Raw genomic sequence first — 25975 nt, 5'->3', positions numbered from 1 at the left:
AGAAGGAGAAGCTACGGTCTATGTAGCGACAAATGTCCTCGTTGCTGAACTCCCCTAGCTCGGAGACTAGCTGGATGGAGCTCTCCCTGCTCTGAGGGGCAGGGGCAAGGCCCAGTTCATCGGGCGCTGGAGCGGGCTGTGGGGCATCACTGACTAAGCTCTGGGAGGATTCCTGATGGAGCAGCAGTGGAGGCTGGGTTCCTGCTGGGAGCTCTGGTTCCGCTGCGGCCGCTGGCTCCGGCTCCAGGCTGTCCCCAAAGAACTCCTGTTTGAGATCTTCGAAGCCATCCAGCCAGTCCCGCTTCCCAGCCTCGATCTCCTCCATCACCACCTTGTGGAACTGGCGGATGAGCTCCCAGCTGTGGCTGCCCAGCCGGTCAAACATCTCGTAGCACAGAAGGTGCCGGAACTTCCTCTCCTCGCGGCTCATGCTCATCTCCAGGAGCTGGAAGTAGCCCAGCATGAAGAGGTCCAGCGTCAGGCTGCCGTATGCCGCTGGGGAGCCACAGACGCGCGGCAGGAAGTGCTCGGGCCAGTACAGCATGCTAGCACGGCTCAGGCGGCGGAGCTGCCGCGTCGGGACCTGGCTGATGATGCTTCTCCAGTGGGCGATCAGCTTCCCCACCACCTGCCTTTGCTTCATGAAGTACAAGAGCCGGTCATCCTCGCTGGGTTTCTTCCCGGTCGCCATGGGGAGCGGGGCGCTGACCTCTGAGTCGAGCGTTTCGGCGAGCCCCGTTTTCCTCTTGGGGTGAGCGTGGCTAACCGACTCGGTGAACGTCCACTTCTTCCAGTGCTCCAGGAAGAGGTAGACGATCCGCTCCTTCCGCATGTCGATATAATCCTGCACGCAGCTCAGCTCCGTCTGCACGGGGAGGCTTCTGGTCAGGTGGTCGGCGCTAAACAGGGCCTCCCCGAAAGGCTCCGTGGCTGCACTCTGTGTCTCTGTGTCTCTGGAGGGCCGGGGCCCAGCGTCGCAGTAGGGCAAGGGAGCCTGCTCTAGCGTACTGGGTGGCTCTATGCCATCCGCTGCAGCATCTTCGCTTCGTGCACTGAACAGATCGCTGCTCGTTATATAATCCTCCTCCAGGATGGGCTCTCGGCCGTAGCTGTATGGCATGGTTCCCACAGGCAGGGACCTCTTCCGCTTGTACACCCTGCTGGACACAGCCTCCAGCAGCTGGCACTGCGTGTGCAACTCATAGTTGGCCTTCAGGTTCTTCACCGACACACCATATTGCATGATCTCCTTCTCCACCTCCTCCCGAGTGCAGCTGAAGGACTGCGATCTCCCGATGTTAGCAGAGCCCTCTTTTAGTGGTGCTGCCTCGGGCGAGGTGCTCGCGGCCTGTCTCGTGTGCTCGGATGTGTCGGGGCTCACCATGTCTGCCAGGTTGACTGCCTTGCCCCCAAGCATAGCCAGGAGAATGGCCATGCTCTTTAGGAGAGTGGAGATCTTGCTGCACCAGGCCGGGAGGTCATCGGCTCGGCCTTGCATGCGCTTGGGGTTTGCCGTGAAATGCTCCTTTGCCAAAGCAGCAGAGAGCGGTAGGAGCTGCTGCATTTCGTGCTCCAGCTGTCCCAGCTCCATCTCCACCTTCTGAACTTTGTGCATCACTTGGAGGCTCTCGATTTGCTTCTCAATGTGGATTATGTCCTCCTCTGTCATCAGCTGCCCGAAGGGTCCCAGAATGCCATTGTGTGCATGGGAATACCTCCAGCCTTCGTGATTGTAGTAACTCCCGGTCCCAAGCTAAGGCAGGGGGGGAAAAAACATCTCCCTCAGGACAGAGCTCCACATTGTCCTTTCTCTGCACATGCTCTAGACTTTACATGTCCTTAGTGGTGTAATGGCAATGGGCAGGCTGGAAATACTGAGCGCAAGGAGAGGGCAGGGGAGCGTAGACAAAGGCAGACGATACAAAGCAAATGGAGTGAGGCAATGAGGCTGGAGGAGAGAGCCTTACTGTTTGCATCGCGCACGCTCTGCTGGAGAGAGAACTTTGCTAAGAATATGTTGTTGCTAGTCCCTGATCAAAGAATACAGCAGCAGATGCTTCCAGGAACCGCTCACTCATTACACCACTGAATGACCATGTAAGACATTTAAACCTGCAGTATCTTCTCCATATGAAATGGGAGAGTTGAGGGGTTTGGCTTTGTTCATAAACCTCCCCTTGGTCCTCATTTTAAAGTAGAAAATGGCAGCTCTGTCCCGCTGCCCAGCTTGGGCGATCGTTGGTTTGGATGGAGTGGGTACCCTCTACCAGCTGTTAATGGCTGATATGCGATCAGCTTTCAGCTCCGGTGACAGGCGTAGCTCATATTCGATAGCCCCGCATGTGCTAAATACTGCAGTTTAAATGCATCTCAGAGTTGACCAGAGCACTGCAAAGAGCTCAGCCTCATGCAGAATGCTTCAATTCACGCAGAACTCTCCACAGCACACACACAAATCTTAACGGGTCAAACGTTTCTGAAGGGAAGCCAAGTCCTCCGTGTGAACAAGGCACGTATTGCACGTCCAGAAGGAAAACACTGGGGACTGGGCTTCGGCCTTAACAAACTGTGTCTAAACGAAAATCCAAGCCCAGAAACCAACTGGAGAAAAAGAGACTTTTCAAGCTGAGAGCTCCAATAATGCCTTGCACCCCCAAATCGCTGACTCTTAGGGTCACTTTCTAACAGCGCTGAGATGGCCTGGCTGGAGGGATTGCGCAGTGGCAGGGTTTTATGGTAGGTATTAATGGGGGCTTACGGATTTCTTTAGAATGAATCCTTCACAACTGACCATTTACACAGCTGTAAGAGCCCTGCCAGGGGTAGGTGGCTCCAGCCAAATGGAGCTGACATCAGAACTGCTGAGATCCATTTGAGCAGGAATCTGAGGAAGGATGGCTCCCCATTAGGACCACGGGCACAACCAGGCCGAGTCCTGCCAGGAAAGGCTAGCAGACTGTTCTGGCTACTGCCCCGGCTGTGAGCTCCCTCTATTCCCGAGTCCAGCTGGCATGGCTGTTGCCAGGTCACTAGTCCCTTACCCAGCATGCTCTGGCAGCTCCTACAGCAGTGCGGGGGCTGAGCTGTGGTCCCGGTTATCTATCCCGGAGCCCGTTCCATTAATAAAAAGCTTCCTGCTGCATCAGTCAGGGCTGAGATTTTTCAAAGCCCACTAGCTGCACTAACCCCCATTAACCTGGATGGGGGCTGTGCGTGGGACACTGATCAATTGTCTGGTCGGCTTCAGAAATCTCCGCCCAGCCTCCCTCTTCAGAGAATCCAGACGGAGCAAGGCAACGCACGCTGTGCCAGGGTGGGGGGAGCCCCGTGGTGGGAGTCGATACAGATGCTGTGGGGTGCAAACCCTCACCACACTCCGGTGGGAATGTCGCTGCAGGGCAGGGAGGGGCCCAGCCCCCCAGGGCTCTGTCCAGCGAAGGCGGATGTTCATGCAGTTGGGGGAAGGGTTCTTTCCTCTCGCCAGGAGCCAGATTGCTGCTGCTCATGCTACTAGTTGGACTCCTCCAGAGGGACCCGCGCTGTGGCCAGGTCTCTTAGGGTCTGGCGCTGTCCCCATCGCATCACCATTGTACCTGAGCTATTGCGCCTCCCATGCTAACGAGAAAATCCCGAGTCGATGCTGTGGAACACCCACCACATCTGCAAAGGTCTTAAATACGGGTTGACCTTGATACTTCCCCTGGCCTCCCTGCCCAGTCTGTTTACCCACTTTGCTCCGCATTTGGTTTCTACAACGAGCCCAGGCTGACGTGAGAGCGAGCGTCTCTGCAGGGCTGAAAGCAGCCGCTCGCTTGCCTCTGCTCTTGGACAAAGGTGTCAGCCAGACTGCATGTTCCTTCCGCTTGGGGCTGTCTCTCATGCTAACATGCCTTGAACTGCGGGTGGCTCCTACGTGGCCCTGCTCTGGTTCTCCAGGACATGCCAGCCAGCCTTGCCTTCCATGGATCCTGTCTCTGCAGCCCTTGGGGAACCGCAGTCAAGAAGCAGCTTAGCAAAGACTGAGCTCTGGGATGGCTTGTGGCTTCGGCTTGCCTCTGGGGAGGTTTTACCTCACAAAGCTTTCTTCCCGCTGTAGGGCTACCGTGGCTGCCTGGAAGGATCGAAGCCTGTCTGGGTGTGTCCGTAGTGAGTGCACATCTAGTGTGGCTGCTTGGGCCCTAGCGCAGCAGGGTGTGCATAGGTACAGACAGACCGTGCTGCACAAGTGCACCTTGGCCTCCCGCTGTCGTACTGAGCCTCACGGATGTACTCACTGAGCGGTTCCCCCCGGTGTGAGCAAGGATGGCACGACCCATCCCTTCGTTGGCACCTGAGCCAGAGCAGGTGGGAGCCTCTCCACTCATTTCTGGGGGTGGCTCCTCTGGGCCTAGGTGTGGGGGAGCCAGGCTGTCGAGTCAGACACACTTCCCTGACCCCAGCACTCTCTGATGAACGCCCTAAGTGAGTGGATGTGCTGGCATGCCAGCCTGCAGCTTCTGTCTGGGCAATGCTGAGTAGAATGCAAGATGTGTTTCTGCAAGGGAAAAACCCTGAACTCCAGCCTATAGGCCCAAGGGAAACTGGGGGTTAACAGGTGGTTTATGGGTTAGACGCTGGGCTGTCTGCTTTTCCTGTAGCCATTGAGATAAAGTCGCAGGCGCTGTTGGATGCCCTTCTCTACTAGCTGGTTCACATGTAATGACTCCTGCTTGTTTAGCTTTATCAACACCAGGAGCTGCTGCCTGGAACCAGCCTAACCTGCACCAGGGCTGCTAGCCGGCACCAAGCCTTGATGATTGCCTCTCCCATAATGCACTTTGCCGGCTGGAAGGGATGAGGGGTTTTTCCTCTACCTGTCCCAGAGGCCCAAATCCTGCCCTGTGCAGCCCAGCAGGCCAACGCTCGCTGGTTCCTGTGTTCCCCATCCCGCTTTCTGAGTCACCCTGAGCTGCCAGATCCAACCCAAGGGCGGTTAGAACGGCTGCCTCAGGCCCCTCTCGCAGCCTCGGCCCCGTCACAGCACACGGCAGGGGATGGTCACAGCACACTGCACTCCAGCACTTGGAGGGCCCCCCTCCCTCCTACCTTGCGCTTTTGCTCCTCCTCTTCCTGAATCTTCATCTGCAGCTTCCGCACCATCACCTGCCTCTTCCACTCAGGGATGGGCCGCCCCTGCTCGTCGTGGGTGGGGATCAGGGCCTCGATGTCCAGCTGGCTGGGCTGCCCCGAGGCCATGAGCGGCGAGTTGCCGTTGATGACCGGCTCAGGGGAGCTGGTGGCCCAGGGGACGGAGGCTGTGTCGGGTGTGGTCGGTGGGGTGAGTGTCCTTGCGGGGGACAGGGAGGAAGCTGCAGTCTCTAGCTGGATGGCAGAAAGAGGAGAGGGCTTTAGTTCAGGGAGTGGTGTGACACAAGGGAGATGCTACGTGAGAAGGCGCTCGCTCCGAGAAAAGCTACCCCCCTCCCCGCGGGAGGGAGCCCAAGACCCTGGTCATCTGTGGACTCCCTCTGCCCCATGCTGGCAGTGCTTAATTTGTGCTAGGGCTTGCTGGGGCTGAGCCCCGGCACCTCTGGGCCCGGCACTTCAGAGCCCCAGCACCTCTAGATTTGCTGCGTCAGTTATGAAAGTTAAAAAATTGCTTGAGTCCCGTCCCCTCTGTCATTACAAAGTAAGTCCTGTGTGTGGGACTGTGATGAAGTGGGACTGTTCTTAATGTTTCCTCTGAATAGTGTGGGGGTGCCTCAGTTTCCCCTAGGCAGTTCTTGAGTATCTAGGTGGTGGGGTAAGGGTGTATGATCATTGCAGAGCCCTAGAGGGCAGGTGTGTGCAGGGGTCTGGACACAGAGAATGGCCGACACCCTGTTTCCTGGCAACTGATGGCCTGGGCCCTTCCCCCCTGCAAGGTGAGAGCTAAAGGGTTGGAGACAAAGAGATCAGGTGACCTCCTGGCCCAGGAAAGGGACAAAGCCCAGAGGAGGAGGGGCTGGAGGGAGTTTCAGTTTGGGGCTGGCTGGGACATGGAGTGAAGGGCAGACGTGGTTGTCTGGCTCACTGCCCCCCAAAATGGACCCAGCTGAGGGTTCCTGTTCTCTGCACCTACAAGCTCTGTGTTAGACCATGTTCCTGTCGTCTAATAAACCTTCTGTTTTACTGGCTGGCCGAGAGTCACGTCTGACTGCGGAGTTGGGGGGCAGGACCCTCTGGCTTCCCCAGGACCCCGCCTGAGCGGACTGGCTGTGGGAAGTGCCCGGAGGGGCAGAGGATGCTGAATGCTCTGAGGTCAGACCCAGGAAGGTGGAAGCCGGGTGAGCTGTGTGTCCTGTAGACAGGCTGCTCCCAGAGAGGAAACTTCCCCAGAGTCCTGCCTGGCTTCGTAGGGAGCAGCTCCAGAGCATCGCCCGGGGACTCCGTGACAGGGACATTCTGTGCTGGGGAGCCGTGGGGACCAAGCCCCTTCCTCCAGGTGTCTGAGCCATTCCGGAGAGGGGCTGAGCTTTGCCATTCTCCTCCCCTCGCCCAGCATCTGTTGTATGGGGCAGCACCTGCCTCTCACTCGGTGCTTGTACAGCGCCTGGCACAGCAGATCCTGGGGCCTTGGGGTGCAGCGTGAGACACAGAACTGAATTCTACAGGAGGGCTCAAACAGCCCAGGGACAGGAGCCTCTTTCCTGTCAGACCTGTTGAACCCGTCCACGCGGAAGCCTCACAGCGGCCCCCGGCCTCAGGCAGCCCTGCATCTGGGGGCCAAGCCAGCTCCGGGGATGCTCTGGGGACTCCCCACCCCAGCACTCCCTAGGAGGGCTGGTGTCCCCGTTTGAACAGCTGCTCTTGGCTGGGGTGAGCCCGCCTTCTTTGCTGGGTGCTCGGCTCCCCGGGGGAAGGTTACATTGACTCCTGGCCAGGGCGCTCTGTGGGGAGGGGGCTCAGGGACTGCGGGAGGAAGGCCTGCCATTGCCTGGGTTTTAGCGCTGGAGTACCCAGCCCATTCAGGGCCGATCTCTGCCCATGACTCCCCAGGGCTGGGAGCAGCGGCTGTCTCCTGTGGAAAGTGCCCTCCCTCCTGGGCCCCCGGCCCCCAGCCCCCCCTCCCCAGCGGCTCCCTGCTTACAGCACAAAGCGGCTCATGCTAAATTTTGCTGAGGATTCCAGCTGGTTGTGACAATTGCAGCCAATCAAATTTTCCGCCCTTAATTAAAAAGTTAATCCAGTTCCTAACCCAGCTCCCCCCCCCGCATGGAGCTGAGCGGGACCCGAGGGGAGCGGGGCCAGCCAGTCAGTCACCTACATTGGCCCCTGCCTGGCCGCTGCCTGAGAAGACAGTGGTGAGGCCTTTGCTCTGCGGAGTCGGCTTGAGGCTCTTCCCAGCCTTGATCTCTGCCAGCAGCTCGGAGTTGTCACCGGTTGGGGACATCATATTGAACGACTTGGAACCTGGCAGGAGGAAGAGGGGATGTGGTGAGGAGACTCACAGGAAACTCACGCCAGGGCTTTGCTAGGCCTGGCCCCCCAGAGCCCCGAGCCAGCGGATGTGGCCCCAAACTGCACCTTGGAGCTCAGCAGCTTCGGGCCACTTTGAACAGGGGGAGAGTAATCGCAGAGTCAGGGGCCCTGTGGGCAGCTTTGCTCCAGGCCCGCTGCTGCGGCTGAGCTCCCCTGCAGCGGGACGGGGAAGAGGCATTGCCCACGCAAGCAGCTCCCAAGCACCTGGGGCATTAGAGGTCAAAACCAACCCTGAAAGTGCGAGGCAGCTGGCACAGGTCCCAGAGCTGCTGCATTCTGCCTGCTGATGGACGGCAGGGCCCAGCCTTGCAACAGCTGAGTCCGGGTACAGCCCCCAGCCACAGTCAGATGGGAGGGAAGACACCCTCTGAGCCATCTGAAATCACCTGGGGAACCTGCCCACCCTGGACTCTGAACCTGGGGATGAATCACAGTCTAATCTCAGCCATCTCCTGCAGCTGCTTCCCCTACACCTGCCTCTGGCTAAGCCTAGCGCCTCGGGTGCTTTGGGCCAGCTCACCCTCAGCTCAAGTGGGCTGTGCGGGGCAGAGGGCTCAGGAATCGCACCCCTGCTGGGTCCTCGGGAAGGGGTTTTACTTGCAATGGGGTGTGGGCATGGTGAAGCCAGGCAGTGCCCTGCTGCCCCAGCATCATCCTGCTCTGGGGCCTAGGGCTCTTCTGGCCAAGTGCGGGGATGGTTCCCCCAACTACCTCCTCACAATGTTACTGCCCCACAACGGAGATGGCTCCCTGTCGCTCTGAAACGACCCCGAGCCCCAGCGGGGCCAGCGCCCAGGCATGACCTCCAAACACCTCCCTTTGGGGTGGCCGGCCACTCGCTAAGGTTGGGGTGTCCTCCCCTCTCCCCAGGCCGGAACGGGGGCTCTCTCCTGAATTCCTTTCCTTGGCTGCCCCTATTGCCAACGCGCTGCCCCTCGGAAATGCAGCTGATTCTACACCAAGTGCTACATCCTAATTACTCAGCAGACAAGGAAAATGAAGTTTAAAAAGATGCTCACATGTAGTTAAAGCGCAGCACAGTGGGGTCCGGGTTCATGACTGGGCCCCCAAACACCACAACAAGACAAATCATGCAGCTCTCGGGGCTCCCGGAGCATTCCCCCCTCCCGCAGAGGAATATCCACAGGGGAGAAATCTCCTCTTGCCCTAGCGAAATCCTGGCTTCCTAGATCCAGAACAAGTGTGGCCCCAGACAATTACTGGGAGGGAAGGGCCCTCACTGCTCGGGGTTGTTTCGGAGCCACAGGGAGCCGTCTCTGCTGTGGGGCAGTACTTGGACTCAGCACTGGGAAGTCTACAAGCCTTTCAGATACCAGAAAACACAAAACAGGAAACCAGACGGCACCACCTCCTCCAGAGTGCAAACTCCACCGAGTCGCCAATGGGCTGAGTGGAGAACGAGGAAATCAAAGGAAGGAGCTGGCTGTGTGCTGCCCTTAGGACCCAGAGCTCTTTCTGTGCCTCACGAGCTGATCCTACAGAGCCCGGGGAAACACCAGCATCTCCACCGTGCAGCCCCCTCCCTCCAGCCCGCGAAGCAGGGCTTCGCCAGAGAGCTGCACACCCTGGAAATCGTTCGACAGCCCTGTTGCCTTTGCGGCAGCAGGATTTCCCTGTCTTGACTGGTCACTTCTGAAATGAAGCCTCAGCAGTAACTCTGCAGCCAAAGTTAAAGACGTACTGGCTAAGAATAAAACCGAGCACACTCACACGGGAAGTCAGGAAATGGACCCAGCCTGGCAGCCAGGGGCAGCCCGGTTCCTAATGGCCCCACGAGCACTGAGCTCTGCTGGCAGGCTGGCTCAGCGACGGGCTTCTCTTTTGCCAGCAGCACTGCCGTGCCACTGAGCCCGTGCCCCGCGCCCAATCCCTCGCTACCAACCCCATACTTGCCTTCCATGTGTGAAGCAACAGTCAGGTAAGGTTAAGAAGGGATAAAGCCGGCAGCTGCGGGGTCAGAACAAGGTCAGCCAGGTAAGCCCAACTTTCTAGTGCTCTTGAGCTTCACTGAACAGTGAAATCCAGTCTGAGCGCAGCCCTGCCAGGGCCAGGCTAGCCCAGAGGAGAGCAGGGCCACCTGGTGCCTGAAGATGCCTGTCCGGTTGGTTGCTGGCGGTATCTACAGAACTATTCTCCCCTTGCTGGGTGCATTCAGCCCCCACAAAGCAAACCTTCAGCATACACGGGAGATGAGTTTGCCCTGCAGCCAAGTAGCCCTTTTCTATAGGACGTTCTGATCATCTAACCTATCAGCAGTACCTGGTCCCACTGCTCTTGCAGGCAAACCATTAGATACAGCTTAATTAGCTAACAGCTCTACAGCAGTTGGAAACACTAATATTCTGTGCGAGCTAAGAATTCTTGCTGCTCTTTGCAAAGACTTGCCCTGTTTTGCTTTGTCTACGGCCGTGCGTATTATGCAGCCCCAATGCTCCAGTCGACAAAACTCGCCAGCCCTTTTACCCACCATAGGTCCTGTGCCACGTGAGTGGAGTCTCCTAATGATCCGGTATGTGGCAAGGAGGCAGAGTGCTTTCCCAGCTGTCCTCCTGCCGGAGCGAATGAATGGGCTGAAGCGCGTTTCCTTCTTGGCTGAGGCTGCACAAGTGGACAAAAGGCTGTTTGGCTTTAATGGCCCACTTGGGAAAATGAAACGTCGTTAAGCGTCTGCTGCGCCCCCCAAATCCTCCTGGATTCAGTGGTAATAAGACCAAGCACTGAACGGCTGCCAAACTGTAAACAGTAATAAGCTGTTGATGGCAAAAGACATGGTGGTATTCACGTGTCCAGCTAATGCTGGCCGTATGAACACGCACAAAGGCCCCACTGTGCAGTCTGCAGGGGATTCATCTTAGAGCTTTCAGGGGTTTCCTAAGGAGCCAGGGCCCGAACCAGCCCAGTTGCTGCTGCTCTTCCCGATGCAGCTCAGCATGTGGGCCATGAGAGCTGCACCAGGCACCGCAGTCCCATTCATGTACCGACAGCACTGGCTACACTGAGCGCCCAGCCCTGGGGCCAGTCGTTACTTCGCAATTTCAGTAAAAGGGACGGTCACGCTGATTTCCTCACCCGCCAGTCTGACCCTGCTGCCGTCAAAGGCCCTGGCAGAGCGCCTGGACTGCAACGCGACCTGGATCGTGGCCCCATGCTGCTACCAGCATCCAAATTACTGAGGCTGATGGCGCATTCAGAGAGGGGTTTTCCCTGGCCGCCAGTGGCAGTTTTACCACTGATTTCAAGGGGAGCAGAGTTGGACTAAAGCCGAGTACTTTGGAAAACCCGACCCTACCTGTGTGTGTTGCCGTCCTGCTTTCTCTCAGCCCGGGCAGTGGAAGTGGACCTTTGATGTGTTTCAATGATGCAAATACTTGTGTTTGTTTAAAACAAACTATGTTCCCTGCCATTTACTCCCCTCCCACTTCTGGGCCTGGCTAGCTCAGGGGAAGGAGACTCGTACAAACTCTCAGTGAGGGGCCAAGGTGCCTGCCTGGCCCATTCAGGCTGGACATGGGACAGCGAGTGCCCAGGTCAGAGCTCGGCTCCGTTTCCCCAGAGCTGGGATGTGCAGACAGATTACAAAGGGGTCCTGCTGGCCCACTGGAAACACCCCTGGCAGGTCTGCTCTGCCCTGGGGCGCCCCCAAGCTGTGTGGCCCTAGAGGAGTGTTAAACTGTGGGGTGTGGTGGGGAGACCCACACAACCAGGCCGAGTCAATTAGCACAACTGGGGCCCCTGCTGGGGTGCACACAGAATGGGCCCTGCGGCCTCCTCCTTGCCACTTGCTGGGGTGGGTGCTGGGTTGGGGGGGCCAGGTACTGCTGCCCTAGCCAGTGCTGCCAACCGCCGAGTTTCCCGCACTGCTGACTGTTACTTTGGAAAGGGAGTGTGGCAGTGCAGCCCCGGGTTAATGGCGGAGAATGGAGTTTAGGTCAGCCGACCCCACCACACCCCTGCGTCACCTGGGGAGGGACCAGCTCCCGCCAGCGTCCGAACCCCAGATCCCACACAGGCGGCAATGAGCCGGTCTCTGCGCAGCACACACAGAGCTTGTTAGCCAGTCAAAGGGAGTTTAATAAACCAGGGTCTTGCTGACCCCACAGCCCCCAGGCATCGGAGAGCCCAGAAACCCTCCTGCCCCAGAGCACTGCTGCACCAGCCGGCTCCTGCCTGACGAATGTCCAGCTGCTTTCAACGTGTTGTTTGCTTTCCCTGGATGTGTCAGCACCCTAACCTTGCTCAGCCTGGCAGCACAGCACTTCAGTCAGCGCAGAGTTAGAGCCAGCAGTGCCCACCTCGGCCAGCTAGGGCTACACCCTCCCGAAGGGATCAGACGGCAGCTCCTGGGACGCAGCCATCAACCCCCCCCACCGCAAAGCAGGACAGATTAACCAGCCAGCGCCCGGTCACCCACGGCCAATAAACATGCACACGAGCTCTCCTAGCAACTGTAGGCCTGCCCCTGGGAGCTGCTTTGGGTTTGTAGGAGCCAAGCGAGGGCTCTTCCCTCCAGGCCAGCCGCTTCCTCGCCCGGAGGACAGCGAGGACTGCCCCTCTCCATGTGGTGCCCTGGAGCTCCAGGCTGCTGTCACAACAGAGCAGCCTCTGGCACTAGGCAGATATTTCCTGCTTGCTGCTGCTCCAGCTTTTTGGGGTCCCCGCCTTTCCTGGGCCAACTAAACTCCCAGAGCCAAGCTGCTCAGTGTGTGTGTGAGCCCACTCCCAGTGATGTGAACGGGGCAAGGCTCCTAACACACGCCTTGCACCGCCGAGCCCAGGGTGAAGGTGTGGGCTAGGAAATAAACAGCTCCAATACGGAAGAGGGAGACCAGCCCCCGGCTGGTGATTAAACACAATTATTTTCATCTGGACTCCTGTGCCCCGCCTGCTAAGGCTCCTTGAGGGAACCTGCCACACCAGGGGAGCTGGAGGGGGCTGAGGTGGGAGTGGAAAGGCCGGTGCCAGGCACAGGGCCTTCTCTCGCACACTGCACAGCTGCTCATAGTAGCAAGGCTGGCCACTTTAACGCCAGCTCCCAGTGCCAATCAAGCCTAACATGGCATGAGCGTGTGTCTCTGTAGTGCGGTGCTAGGGCCCCTGACTCTGCCTGTCTCCTGCTGCATGGCAGGGGGTTAGTCACCTGGTCCCCCAGCACAGAGAACATGGTGGTACCAGGGGGCTTGTGGGACTAACAGCCTCAGGTAGGCGCAGTCTGTTTCCCAAGGTGCGGCAGCCAGCTCCTCATGCCAGCATGGGTTTGTGGTGCAGTGCCAGTTACCCTGGCAGAGGAGCTGCCCCGGGGGCCCTTTCCCTGGCAGCAGGTACCTGGCATGCTAACAGTAAAATGGACACTGTCCTCAATGGCCCATGAAGTGTAGCGCCCAGCCAGGGCCACGGCCCACCCTGGTTCCTGGAGTGGGGCTGTATCCAAAGGGGCTGGGGAAGACATTCACGGCCAGAATGAGAAACACTCTGTCCTTTGGCCTCTGAGGTGAATCCCCACCCCGATCTAGCTGTGGCTCCTGTCAGCAGCACTGGAAGGGCCAGTTTCACAGCAGAGAGGATGCTACTCATTGTTCTGCACCCACTTTGCTGGCTCTTTGGGCACAAACCAAGGCCCCTGCAGCAACGTGGGAGAAGCAGGCATGTGACAACTACCCCACAGGTCAGTAAGCAGGTCCTCAGTTGGACCCAGCTTGTAGTTGTTGTGACGAAGCGGGACTGTTCTTAATGTTTCCTCTGAATATTGTGGGGGTGCCTCAGTTTCCCCTAGGCAGTTCTTAAGTATCTAGGTGGTGGGATAAGGGTGTATGATAATTGCAGAGCCCTAGAGGGCAGGTGTATGCAGGGGTCTGGACACAGAGAATGGCCGACACCCTGTTTCCTGGCAACTGATGGCCTGGGCCCTTCCTCCCTGCAAGGTGAGAGCTAAAGGGTTGGAGAACAAAGGAATCAGGTGACATCCTGGCCCAGGAAAGGGACAAAGCCCAGAGGAGGAGGGGCTGGAGGGGGTTTCAGTTTGGGGCTGGCTGGGGACATGGAGTGAAGGGCAGACGTGGTTGTCTGGCTCACTGCCCCCCAAAATGGACCCAGCTGAGGGTTCCTGTTCTCTGCACCTACAAGCTCTGTGTTAGACCATGTTCCTGTCGTCTAATAAACCTTCTGTTTTACTGGCTGGCTGAGAGTCACGTCTGACTGCGGAGTTTGGGGGCAGGACCCTCTGGCTTCCCCAGGACCCCACCTGGGCGGACTCGCTGTGGGAAGCGCACGGAGGGGCAGAGGATGCTGAATGCTCTGAGGTCAGACCCAGGAAGGTGGAAGCTGTGTGAGCTGTGTGTCCTGCAGACAGGCTGCTCATGGAGAGGAGACTTCCCCAGAGTCCTGATTGGCTTCGTAGGGAGCAGTTCCAGAGCATTGCCCGGGGACTCCGTGACAGTTGTTCATGAGACAGAGCCTGGAAAATTGGCTCCAGCATTTTCCTTTTAAAGAGCAGATTAATCTGGAGGTATCAGCTCAGTGCATCTCATCAGAGCTCCCCTCCATCCGGCCTGTAAGCTCCTCGGCACTGGGACCGGATCTGCTAACATGCACGGTGCACATGGGGCTGGGTATGTGCCCAATCCTGCTCCACTGAAGCCTCTGGGAGCTTTCACGATACTGGGAGGAGGATCAAGTCCCACATAATGGTCCTTCTCAAACCAATGCATCATTGGTGGCCAAACTTGATGCCTCCCTCTGAATGTGGGAGCCTCGCTTTACACACAGGGGCTTGAAGCGTGGCTGATATTTGTCGGGCAGTAGAGTTGGGAGAGAATTGCACGTGCAGAGTTAGAGGGAAGGGCTGGGTCACCAGTTAGGTACAACTACCCGTCTGTTACAGGAAAAGCCTCTAGAATGGCACCAAAAGTGGTCACTGTTCCACAGGGTTTCTAATCCCCCATTATTATTACATAGACTCTGCTATGGAATTCTATAGGGTGGCTAAAAACAAGCCTGGAGAAATGATCTCATGCCTTATTAAATGCTATGGGGTTTCAGAGCAATTTCAAGAGAAACCTAGTCACTTTCTATAGAATCTGGCTGCCAGCAGACCTATTAAACCCTATGGCCTTTCTCTTGACGGGGTCTGTCTGCAAGTACTAGCATGGACCTGCAGAGGCACGATAACCCCCTGTAGCCACAGCCCCTGCTCCCCCGTGGAGTCTCACCACTCCATGGAACAGGGAGCCAAAGAGCCCCTTGGAGTCCTAAAGCTCGTGCAGAGGCAGCTGGACCAGGTGGGCAGGAAGTCCCTGCACTAGGGAGCCCAGGGCAACAGAGCACTGCGTGTTCTAGCAGGGAGCACTAGGCCAAGCGCGACGCCGAGGCAAATGGATTTACCACCCTCTAAGTGCAGTGAGTGGGCCGTGGAAATGACAGCGGGCTGATGCTGAATAGCTGGTTGCGCCAGAAAATGAAGCACTTATAGTGGAGATTGCTACGTCGCTGCCCTTTGTCGAGACAAGGCTATTTGTTAATAGTTAAACACAAGGACTCCAAAGGCTCAGAGACTGAGCCCAGTGACAGGGGGCAAAGCTCAGAGGCGTGAGCTGCTGACAGACAGCTGTTCTAACCCAACAGGAGGGGGCAGTTTCTCATGGTAGCAACAGCGAGTAACTGCCACGAGCTTCGTTCCAGCTCCTGTGCCCTCCACCTGGAAAGTAAAAACTGCACCCAAGTCCCCAAGCAGCAGCTGCCGAGAGCAAACGGCTGCATCGCTGGCCTGGCTAGTCCACGTCCAGACAGGGAGAGTTACCCCCCAGCAACAATAACCACCAGCTAGCCATCCAGACAGGGCGACAAGGCAGCAAGCAGCAGCTTTCCCACATGAACAAGCCCTCCAACTGCACTAACAATGCATGGGCGGAAACGACTCCCGACAGGGCAGCTTGAAGAGGTACCTAGCACAGGGCCGGTGTGTTACTTTCCTATCAGTATTTAAGTGGCTAAAACACAGTAACCAATTTACTAAAACAACGATTCCCCTGACAGCCACATGTAGTTTGCAGGGGTGCCCCACACGTTCCCTGAGACCTGTCTTCAGGGTCAGCCCTCACTGGGGGTGCTGATGCACTGAATTGTACTGGAAACCTTGGGGCTACAGCAAAGTGGCTGCTTAAAGGGGGAGTGGGGATTGCAGTTTGGATCCTCTGTGCATGTTCCCCTCTCCTGTATGCTGGTACAGTAACCCAGGAAAGTGGGGAGAAGAGATATTCCCTGCTGGGTCCTGGCTGGGCAGCTCGAGAGGGAAGCTGGAATGTGTCCTTGGCCTTACAGAAGTAATGGGAGGCATTCAGAATCCGAGTGCCTAAATCCCGGTCCTTTCTGGCAGTGGGACGGGTGCCTGAGGGTCTCAGAGGAGCAGCTGTTTGTTGCCAAGAGCAGATCAAGCGGACAGGTGCCCTGGGCCATGCTGACACTGGGGTGCAGCACACAGCATCTCCTTGCACCGAGGACACCAGCAGGGCTCTGCAGCGCCATTCGTGCCCCACCCAGCTGATCAGATTTGTGTGTGCCCCAGCAATCACCAATGGGTCTCAAGTCATTAAATAGCCACCATCCTAATGCAAATAGCATCAGCCTTCCCTGTGGAGGAGGGGAGAATAAACTGGACACTGACCATTAAGGGACTAATAGAAAGGAGCCAGGGCACTTCCCTTCCCTCGTCCCCCCCCATGCACTGGGCACTCTGCTGACTTCCCACAGGGATGGTAAAACAGCTGCAGGACTTACTCGGTCTCTTCCTGTGCCCCAAAGCTTTTCCTTCTAGGAGGCAGAGAGAAAAGCAGAGAATTGCAGTTAGAAGAGGAGGCATTTGGCTCCCACAAGACAGAGAAGAAAAGCAGCCAGCAGGGAGAATAAGTGGGTACGAGCAGAAAGGAGCGATACCACGCAGACCCCAGTGAAGAGGACAGACAAGCCCATGGAGTTAAGGTTAAAAAAGGAAACTAGAAACACAAGTGAGAGTGAGGCCAAGGGGGAACATTGCTAGCTGCCACAGCGAACCAACGCAAGGCTCGTAAATTCATAAGCTGACGCTTACGCTAACGTTTTCAAGTTATTTTAAAATAAAAGTTAAGAAATATTTCCCCTGTCTGCCAGCCTGGGGGTCTGAGCCAGTCATAGCAGGTTCCCACGAATGGAAGAGAGCCTGGAAATCTGCAGAGTGGGTTCGAGAGGAAAGCGCAATTCAGAGTCCTTGCTGACAGGGCTCACCGCACCGGAGCACAGGTGGGGGGTACTGGCGAGCAGACGCATTTCGGAGGTTTAAGTTAAGTGGCAGTTTGCTCTGCCATTGTCAGTTGTCTCTGGCTGGATTTTGCATGTGTGTCTCTATTCTTAGAAGTCCCCTTTATTCTTCTGTACTGTTCAATCAAAGCATATCTGACCTGTAAGGATACCTTTCTTTAAAGCTCTGTTTGGTTTAATAACGTGCCGTTATTGCTGGAGGAGATTCAATGTTACAGGCAATCGCCTGCACATGCTGTTATTTTAGCTACTGTTTCCTGGGTGTGGTGCAGGGTCTGCCAAAAGTTACCATTAATCCTGAGCAGTTTCTTCAGGAGAGGCGTGAGGGGAGCCAGCCTTTTCGAGGACGAGGAGATCTCCGTAAGTGTCGCCCATGTGACAGTCATGACTCTGTCCCGTCACTAGGGTGGCGGGCAGCAGAAATCCCCAGGCTGTTGGAAGTGCAGCAGCTCTGCGGCGGGGTTATATAGCACCGTGCATGTCACACCTCCAGAGTAACTGGCTTAAGACAATCTGGACAGCTGCAGTCTCAGGTATCTGGGACACCAGTGGCTTGCTGCTCTTGGGCTGCCAGCTCCAATTGGTCACTGCCTCTTAAAGACACAGCCAGACGGGCTGAGCTTCATCATGTGACGGACGTGGGACAGGCTCTGTGGGTCTGACCTTGAGGCCAGCGAGCGAGCAGAGGGAAAAACATCCCTAATGCCCTACAGGAGCATTGCAATTAACGCTCCTCCACCCGCTCTCATGCCAGAGACGGTCACTAGGCAAAGCTCTCCCGAGGCCAGCAAGCAGGTGCCAAGGAGCAGTGCTAAGCTAATCCCCCTTGGGGTGGGTGACACTCAACTTCTGCAGCCCACTGGACGAGCACATGAGCCCCCAAGGCAGCAAAGTGCCACATGGGGTCACCAGACAGCACCCCCAGGGCACTCTGCTCTGCAGCAGCAGTGCCAAGGGGGTGGGGATTGTAGGGTGATGGATGGTGGCAGGGTGCGCCCAGTGGGTCTGCAGGCCGCCGGATCTGAGTAACAAGGGACCTGCCATGTAAGATCAGACCAGGAGCCCACAGGCCCCAGTCTCCTGTCTCCCCCAGGGGCCGGCACCAGCTGCCAGAGGATGGGGCAAGAAACCCCCTAACGGACAACGCTTGGATAACCTGCCATGGGGGGTGTTTCTTCCTATCATGGGACTTTGTTAATCTGCCTGTTGTGGGTCTGGGTGGTCTCGTTATCATGGCTCTGGCTAGCTCCTGGCTAGTCCTGCCCGTGGTAGGTCTCCATGATATCTTGTGGCAGTGAGTTCCACAGGCTAACTATATTGGGGGGCGCACCTCCTCCCAGGACTCTGTATGACCCAGAACTGTGCAAGGGAGATTTTCCCACCACCCCACCCCACTCTGGGGGGACTAGCACCTAGGAGCTGCCGCCCTTCTCCCCACCATGTAGCCCTGGGGGAGAACTGTAGCGAGCTGCCAGCCAGAGCCCCAGCGGGTAGGACCAGAACCAGCCAGAGCAGGGTCCACTGGGTATTCCGAGACCTTCCTACAGTTTGACTGGACTTTCTCTGCTCTGTGCTGATTGGCCGTTTGCTCCAAGCCCGCTCCCCCTGGTCTCTTCACCTCAGCATCACTCCACACCTGCACCCTTACTCTCCCCTCCCCTACCCCGTCCCCCTCAACCCTGCCCCTCCCTTCCCTGTTCTTTCCATGTAGCTGATCCCCTCCTACGTAACCCCCCCACCTCCCCAAAAGAAACAAACCAATAAATCCTGACACTGACGTGCCGTTTGCTGCCATCATGTAGGTCCCTGCTGGTGTGTTCCACCCTGTGTCTGTCTGGTCTATTGCGTCTGGTGGCTCTTTGGGGCAGGGACTGCCTGCCCCTCTGGGGTTCCCTCTGAAAGAACCTGCCCCTCTGGTGGGCCCCCCTCTTCCTGCCCCTCTGGAGGGGCCTCACTCTGACACCCTCGGGGCCCCCTTCTGCCAGCCCTCAAGGGGAGCCTCCTCTGCCTGCCCCTCTGGGGGCCCCTCTCTGCCTGGCCTGTATGGAGCCCCCTCTGCCTGGCCTGTAGGGGCCCCCCTCTGCCTGCCCCCTCCACAGTCACTCACACGATCAATAATGTTCACTGTACACCTGACACCAGCAGGCCCTGGTAGCGTCTCCTTCCCCACCCTGGCTGTGACCTAGCTGCCCCCCAGCTCTGTGACCCGATGGCACAAAGCAAAACTCTTGCAGGCCCCACTGCCCAGCAGGCAGGCCCCGAATGCAGAGGGTGCAGGCCCCTGTGTCCTGTCTGTGCCTAAAGCTCCCCCCCATTTGTGGGCACCAAGCCCAACCCCCACCAATGCTGGCGAGCCCAGCCCTGCCCTCTGAGAAGAGCAGCATGAGTGCTGGGCACAGGGACAATGCAGGGGCCGGGCAGGGGGTGGGGGGTCAGGGGAGCCTTGCAGAGAACAGCAGCTGCCCCAAGGGGGCCTTGCCTGCCCTGGGGCAGCTGGACGGGGGATGCGGCAGGATCCGGGGGGTCACTGCGACCAGCTCACACAGATTTAAAGGACACCTCCTCTTGTCTACATGAGGACGTTCACCGTATGCAAACACACTGTTTGCGAGCGAAGACAAGGAGGGGGCCTTGGGTCTGGTGCTTTACAGCAGCACGGCTGAGCCACTCCTGGGGCTCTTGAATAGCCTGGCTTGTCTGTTCGGCTACCCTGGGCTTTGATTGGTGGCTGGCTAGGGAAGGGTTAACCCGCCCCGCCCCCGCCTGGAGGAAGGAGCCCAGCTGCTGCCTCTGAGTGCCGGGATATTGGGCACAGGGCTGGGCCAGCTGTGGGCCCTTAGGGCCACCTCCCCAGCTCTATAAAAGGAGGAGGTCTAGGCTGGGAAGCTTGATAGTAAAAGGGAGGGAGGAAGGCTGGATCGATTGATATAGGCAGGAAAGGGAGGGGGATGCTATGCTATGCAGTGGAGTGGGGGGGCCCTCAGAGGGGCAAGCTGTTTGACTGTTCCATGCTAACGCACCCTGCAGAAGGGGCTGGCCCCACAGCCCCTCATGCTGGTGACAGGGCCTGCCCGCAAACAGCCTTGCCACTGCCAGGCACAGGGGCTCATGGTGGGTTTGGGCTGCAGGCTTTGCCAGCTGGGCCGTGTAATTCAGGGCCTAGGGACCTGCTACTTGCCTTTTTCTCTGGGGGCCTGCTCTCCTCTAGGCTGGCGGGTGCATCCCCTGCTAGGGAGCAGGCAGCCCCAGGCTGCCTCTTCTAACCCTAGCTGAGTTTGGGGACCCCCAGCAGAGCGGCTTCCCAGGGCCCCTCTGCTCGCTCCGCCGGGCTCTGGGAACAGTCCCCGAGGGCTCCCTGCGGCAGGAGCGCGGTCCCATTCCAGACGCAGCCAGGCTCCCAGAGGAGGGTACAAAGGGAAGGATCCAAGTGCAGCTTCTCCAGTGACAGCTGCAGAATAAAGCCTTGGGCTACAGGGTGCCGCTCTGCCCTGCCCGGCAGCCACGGCAGCTCCTCATCAGGCCGGTCTGGGCTCCGGCTAGTGCTCGCTTCGAGATGCGGTTTGGACTGTAGCTTGGGCTCGGATGCCCATCCCCCTCGCTAGGCTTTGGGGTCTGAGCTGCACCTTCAAAGCGCTGTCTACACCGCTATTGTCAGCGGGCCAGCGTGAGCCCCACTCTGGGAGCTGGGCTGGGGACCCACCGCCATGGGCTGGGCGGACAGACCTAATGGCTCTCCGGTCACTGGCTGCCGGCGATCCGCTGAGGCATGTGAGGATCTGAGAGTGTCGCTCCCCAGGGGTCAGTGCTGTCTTTACCAAGAGCTCCCACATCCCAACCCCCCGCGGGCCACTCGGACACAGACCCCGCATCACCTGCAGTGCTGGTTGTGGCAGCCAGAGCTACAGTGCCCAGTGGGGACAGGAGCCAACTGGCCTGGCAGAGTAGGTCAGCAATACCGCCTGCTCAGTCTGAACACCCCACTGCCTCTGGCTCCCTGCTGCGGTATGCATGTGCCAGCCCCATCTCCAGCCGTGCCAGCCTCGGGGCACAGGGAGAGCTCCCCAGCAGGGCCCCCAGTGCCGAGAGAAAACCCAAACCCTGGCAGCTGCTCCAGGAGGGAAGCAGGGTCAGGAACAAATAACTGGAGACAGTTTATGAGGTGTGTTGCACAGAGGAAGCTCCTACTTGGCTGCCATGGGGCCCAGCTCCAAGGGGGCTGCAGGGCTGGGTTTGCCTGAAATTGGCGTCACTCAGACAAACCACTTAGAAAGATCAAAGTGTAACATCCTGAGTGCTAATGACACGTCCCTTTTTCTCCGACACTTTGCAGCGGTACCCTCCGCTCTCCCTCCGGCTAGTTCGGGTGACAAAGGTTAGGCACCAATTCACAGTGGCAAAGGAACCAGGACTTGAACTGCAACAGCCAAGCTGCGTGTCCTGTGCCTACTTAGAATGGAAGCTCCTGGCAGCAGGGACTCACCTCCTCCCCTGTCTGTATGCGACAGAGCTAAGCATGGCTTGTTGCTAGTCTCAAGCCCTGAGGGTAAATGGAAGCTACAGTAAGGCTGGTTGGGAGGTATGTCAGCTGACTCGGTGTCTCTCTCTTTACTGATCCCAGCTCCCACCTGTCCCCCTCCATGCACGAAAAATCCCAAACATCCTTGTGTCACAATCATAAACCTGCTTGGACGAGGCTGCAAGCTGGCCAGGTGTCCCCATGTGCCCCGCAGAGAAATAGCAGGGACCACGTACAGCAGAGCACCTGCATAATCTTATGTATGTTCGCCTTTGCCTCCCCCCTCGCTCAGTGTGTTATCTCTGCACATGGAGGGACAGCTCCTAGAGACAGGGACTCGCGTGTGTCAGAAAGAACAGCCCACATACGGCGCCGCATCCAGACTGCCAGAGCTAAAGCCTTTTGCAGGGTGTGCTCTGATGAGCTTACCTGTTCCCACTCATTTTACATCTGTCTTGAAGCCCTTGGGGCGGGGGGAATTCTGAAAACAAACCAGCAATTTTATTTGACAACCCTGGGTTCCTCCCTCGTTTGGCAGGAAGCTGCATTACCAGCCCACAGATCAGAGCCCAGGGTGTCAAACCAACCAGAGGAGGCCCCGAATGTGTGGCAGAGAGCTCTGCAACTTACTTCCAGTGGAAGAAGACGAGCGGCGCTGGCTGAAAGAGGGCACCTGAGTCTCCGTTGGCAGTGGAGGGGGCGGGGGTGGAGGACAGATGTTCTCAGGAAGAGGAGGAGGAGGAGGAGGAGGAGGGGGCGGGGGCGTCATCTCCCCAGAGGGCTTGTTCTCAGCTGCACTCCCATTGTGCACGTTGTCGTCGTTGGAAAGAAGAGACGCCTTAAACAAACCAACAAATAAATCCATTGAAAACAGCCAAGAAAGGTCCAGCAAGTGCGACTGTCAGGCGATGCTAAACACTCCCTCCCGCTGTCACCCTGCCAGCTGCTGCCTCTGGCAGGGCCTGAGGGCCTCCCAGCTGGGGCTGTGATGAGTCCCCTTGCTGGGGAGAGCTGGCAATGGAGGCCAAAGCCCACCCCCCAGAGCGGGGCCAGCAGGCAGCTTCCCCACACGCTGCTCTGGGGCAACGCAGCAGGGGCTGGGCCCCAGGCAGCTCTGGGCCCCGGCTGAGGCTGCTGGCGAGATGGCCAGTTCATGCCAGCTGCGGTGGTTGGCTTTGCGATGCGGTTATCTGTGCAGTGGGAACTGGGCTGAGCCCCCCCCCCAATTAATTTCATACAAGCCCTGGAGAGTCACCTGGGGTTTGGACGGGTCCCCAAGAGGGGGAGTCTGTGCTTCCCAGCCCCTGAGCCAGGCAGGTCCATGTCTGTACAAACAGGATCTACCCTGCAGCCTGCCCTGCCCAGTCAGACCCGCTCAGACGCCGGGAGCTCGCTCAGGAGTTCAGGCTCGATGCCCTGAGGGTTGGGGGCCCCAGAGAAAAGCAGCTGAAGGGCGGATGGTGGGAGCAACGGCCCTAGCGGCTCACCTCCTCGCTGTGCGCCATCTTCCAGCTGCCAGGCTGCTCCCCCACACTGTTGTCGAGGTGTTTGTAGTAATCCCCAGTGCTGGGCTGCTTGCTGAAGTTGCGAGATTTCCTGCTGGAGTCGACCCGCCGGAGGCCTTCCAGGCTGCTGTCGTGTGTCGATAACTGCAAGCAACAAGGGGTAGCAGCGTTTGCACGGGAGGGATGGGGCGGCCCCTGATGAGAGCAGGGCCCCATTTGCTGGGTGCTGTTAATACATGGAGTGGGAGACTGTCCCTGCCTTGAAATAGACAAGGGTGGGGAGGAAGGAGCAGCCTCACCCGGCACGGGTGGGAACTGGGGTCCAGAGACACAACATGACTTGCCCCGGGTCATGCAGGGAAACTGAGGCCAGACCCTCCTCCACAGAGGCATCATTTGCTCCATGGCACACCTTGTAGCACTGCACCCCGCGTGCTGGTGAATGCCACCAGGGCTATTCTATTTCTTTGGATCATTGGAGGGTCTAGGAGCCCCAGTGATTGCTCTGGACCCAATGTGCTGGGCGCTTTACAGACACCGAACAAAAAGGCATTCTGGCCATTGTCCATTGACCACTCCAGTGCCACTCACTGGGAGACGAACACTTGGAGAAATAACCCGGTTCTGAGCTGCTCTTCAGTTGTTTAATCATTTCCATTTCCAGCACACAGCCAGCAATGTGATTTGCATTAATATCTCCCAGAGCTCCTCTGTGCTTCACGTGTGATAAATAACAAAGTAGCTGAAAGCTGCCCGGCCGATACTCCATGTGTGGAGCTGGGATTCAGAACGCTGAGCCAAATGCCACATTTATCCGCATTAGATACCCCATCCGTTCTGTGACGGTGGCAGGTTTAGGTCCCAGAGCAGGAGACATCATGGGTAATTTTCTAGTGAACTGAAAAATCTCATTGACTGTTTTAGGTTTTCCTGGTGTGCTCATCTCTCTAGCATCTAGCTGCTGAGGTGAGAGCAGGGGAATGCAATTCCATAAAGCCACGGAGGGCCCTGAGACCTGCCCTGCATGCAGCACTAAGAACCTGGTTGAATCTTTGTTTGCGTAACCCCTTTTGAGGAGAGTTTAGGAGCCACAGCACTCAATCCCAGCCCCTGCGGATTAGCTGGGGCAGCTTATCCCTTTGCAAAACCAGCGGAGCCGGGCGCTTCCCACAGCCCCAAACTTTGCTTTCAGTGGCCATGTTCTTACATAACGGGGCTGGGAGCAGCAGCTTTAAATCGCCTTGGTGCAGATCTCAAGGGCTTTGTGCGCAGAACAGCTGAGTGGCCTGGATTTTTTTTATGAGGCAGGTAATAGCACAAAGATCCTTGGAAACGGCACTAGCTGTTTTCCAGAGGCTCTTGGAGCCTCTGAGCCAGGGTTCACTACTCTCCAGAGCGTGCTTCCTCACGCGCATGGCTACAGGGGACAGTGATCAGGCAGTTCCGCTGGGCGAGGGGGCAGAGTGCTGAGCCGGGGACAGCTCTCTGCGGGACAGCCTCAAGCCGGGGTAGGGAGCATGCCGTGATCACGCTGCGGGGACACAGGACGATGCTGTAAACACCTGCAATTGGAGGCTGGCCTTGAGCCCCTGGGGAGCTGGCCTGCATTGCTACAAGAGAGCTGCCCCAGGCCGGGTTTGATGGGCTCTTGGGAAGAACTTCCCAATGGTTAGGGCACCAGGCTGGGACTCAGGAGACAAGGGTTCAAGTTACCACTCTGCCATAGACTCCATGGGTGAGTCTGGCTGTGTCTTGTTCCCCCTCTGTGGAATGGGCTCGCTAGCCCTGCCCTGCTGCACACCGATGTGGTGGGGTAAATACATTAGTGATGACGAGGCACTCAGAAGGGGGACAGATACATACCAGACCTAGATCTCTGCCCTTGTGGAGCCAGTGAGCCGGGAACACAGTAGGGGCCTTGTGCTAAACCACTGGGGCACGAAGAGTCTCCCCTTGCCCAAGTGTGAGCCTTCTAGCAACCAGACAGGGGCAGCCCGAAGAGACTGCTGCCTTGGGAGCATGGCTCTTGGGAATGGGGCTCGCACACACAGCACAGCTGAGAACTGCTGGTTGCATCTTCGCTACAGAATCTCAGAGTCCCTGACTCCAGCTCACAAGCTTTTTTGTTCCAGAGGCCAGGCTATTTGCATTCATCTCTCTTTCCCCCTTGCATACGAATTTGCATGGCCATGATTTGTATGTCTGGAACGTTAAACAGACCAATCTGCATTGGTAATTGCCTACGTGCTGCTCACGCAGTCTCCTTTGGATTCAAAGCCAAATTCTGCTCTCAGTTAAACCAATCACAATCCAGAATAATGCAACTGAGGTCAGAATGACAGGGTTCAGAGTAGCAGCCGTGTTAGTCTGTATCCGCAAAAAGAAGAGGAGGACTTATGGCACCTTAGAGACTAACCAATTTATTTGAGCACGAAGTGAGCTGTAGCCCACGAAAGCTTATGCTCAAATAAATTGGTTAGTCTCTAAGGTGCCACAAGTCCTCCTGTTCTTTTTGAGGTCAGAATGTGGCCCTTAGCAAGGAAATACAGTTCCAATGACACCTTGGCGAATGCACAGCGTGGACACTCAAATGCCAAGGGGCTATGTTCTCCAAACGGACCCAGAGATTTTGGTGGCTAGTGGTGCAACTGGCTCTGAAGTCCTGCTCTGTGAGTGAAGAAAAGACGCTTCCTTGACTGCCTCGCTATCCACTGCTGCTGCAGGCCTCAGCTCTGGCCAGCAGCTGATGCAAAGCGAAGAGGGCAACTGCTAAAGATGGCAACTCTTGCCAGCCTCCTGCGCTCTGGGTGTTGCAAACAAGCAGGCTGGTGGCTGCACTGAGGAGATCTCTCGCTTTTTGTTCCCAAAATATAAATGACCGGGGAGGATGCAAACCACGAGTAAAGAAATGCTAACGGGGCGGCAGCATGTTCCAGTACCATGGCCCGGCTGGGCATTGGTGAGCTAGAGTGCTCAGAAATGAGCAGAGATCTGATTGCCCAAGCACTGGATGTGCTGCAGGAGCCTTGCTAGCCAAGGCCCTTGCTGCAGCCCTACCGACCCTCATGCGAGCCGCACAGAGCTTTGCTTCCCAAAGAGATAAGAGATGTGTGGGGGACCAGGGCCCAGCTGGCCGGACAGCAGGTGA

At 57.5% G+C, this 25975-nt stretch overlaps 1 protein-coding gene across 2 annotated transcripts in view; it reads right to left on the bottom strand.

Moving 5' to 3' along the window:
• ESPN (espin) overlaps positions 1 to 25975 on the bottom strand; it is an 82651-nt gene that overhangs the window by 5681 nt on the left and 50995 nt on the right. For both annotated transcript variants that reach the window (XM_074975308.1, XM_074975307.1), the window contains exons 8-11: positions 22810 to 22971; positions 21953 to 22160; positions 7286 to 7431; positions 5086 to 5361 (exon numbers count right to left, since the gene is read on the bottom strand). In XM_074975308.1, the coding sequence (XP_074831409.1) occupies positions 5086 to 5361; positions 7286 to 7431; positions 21953 to 22160; positions 22810 to 22971 (792 nt within the window). The remainder of the gene's footprint in view (positions 1 to 5085; positions 5362 to 7285; positions 7432 to 21952; positions 22161 to 22809; positions 22972 to 25975) is intronic.

The sequence above is a fragment of the Natator depressus genome, chromosome 18 (assembly GCF_965152275.1).
Source record: "Natator depressus isolate rNatDep1 chromosome 18, rNatDep2.hap1, whole genome shotgun sequence".
NCBI lineage: Eukaryota > Metazoa > Chordata > Testudines > Cheloniidae > Natator > Natator depressus.
The sequence above is the reverse complement of the archived record's forward strand: the minus strand, read 5'-3'. Positions and strand labels throughout refer to the sequence as shown.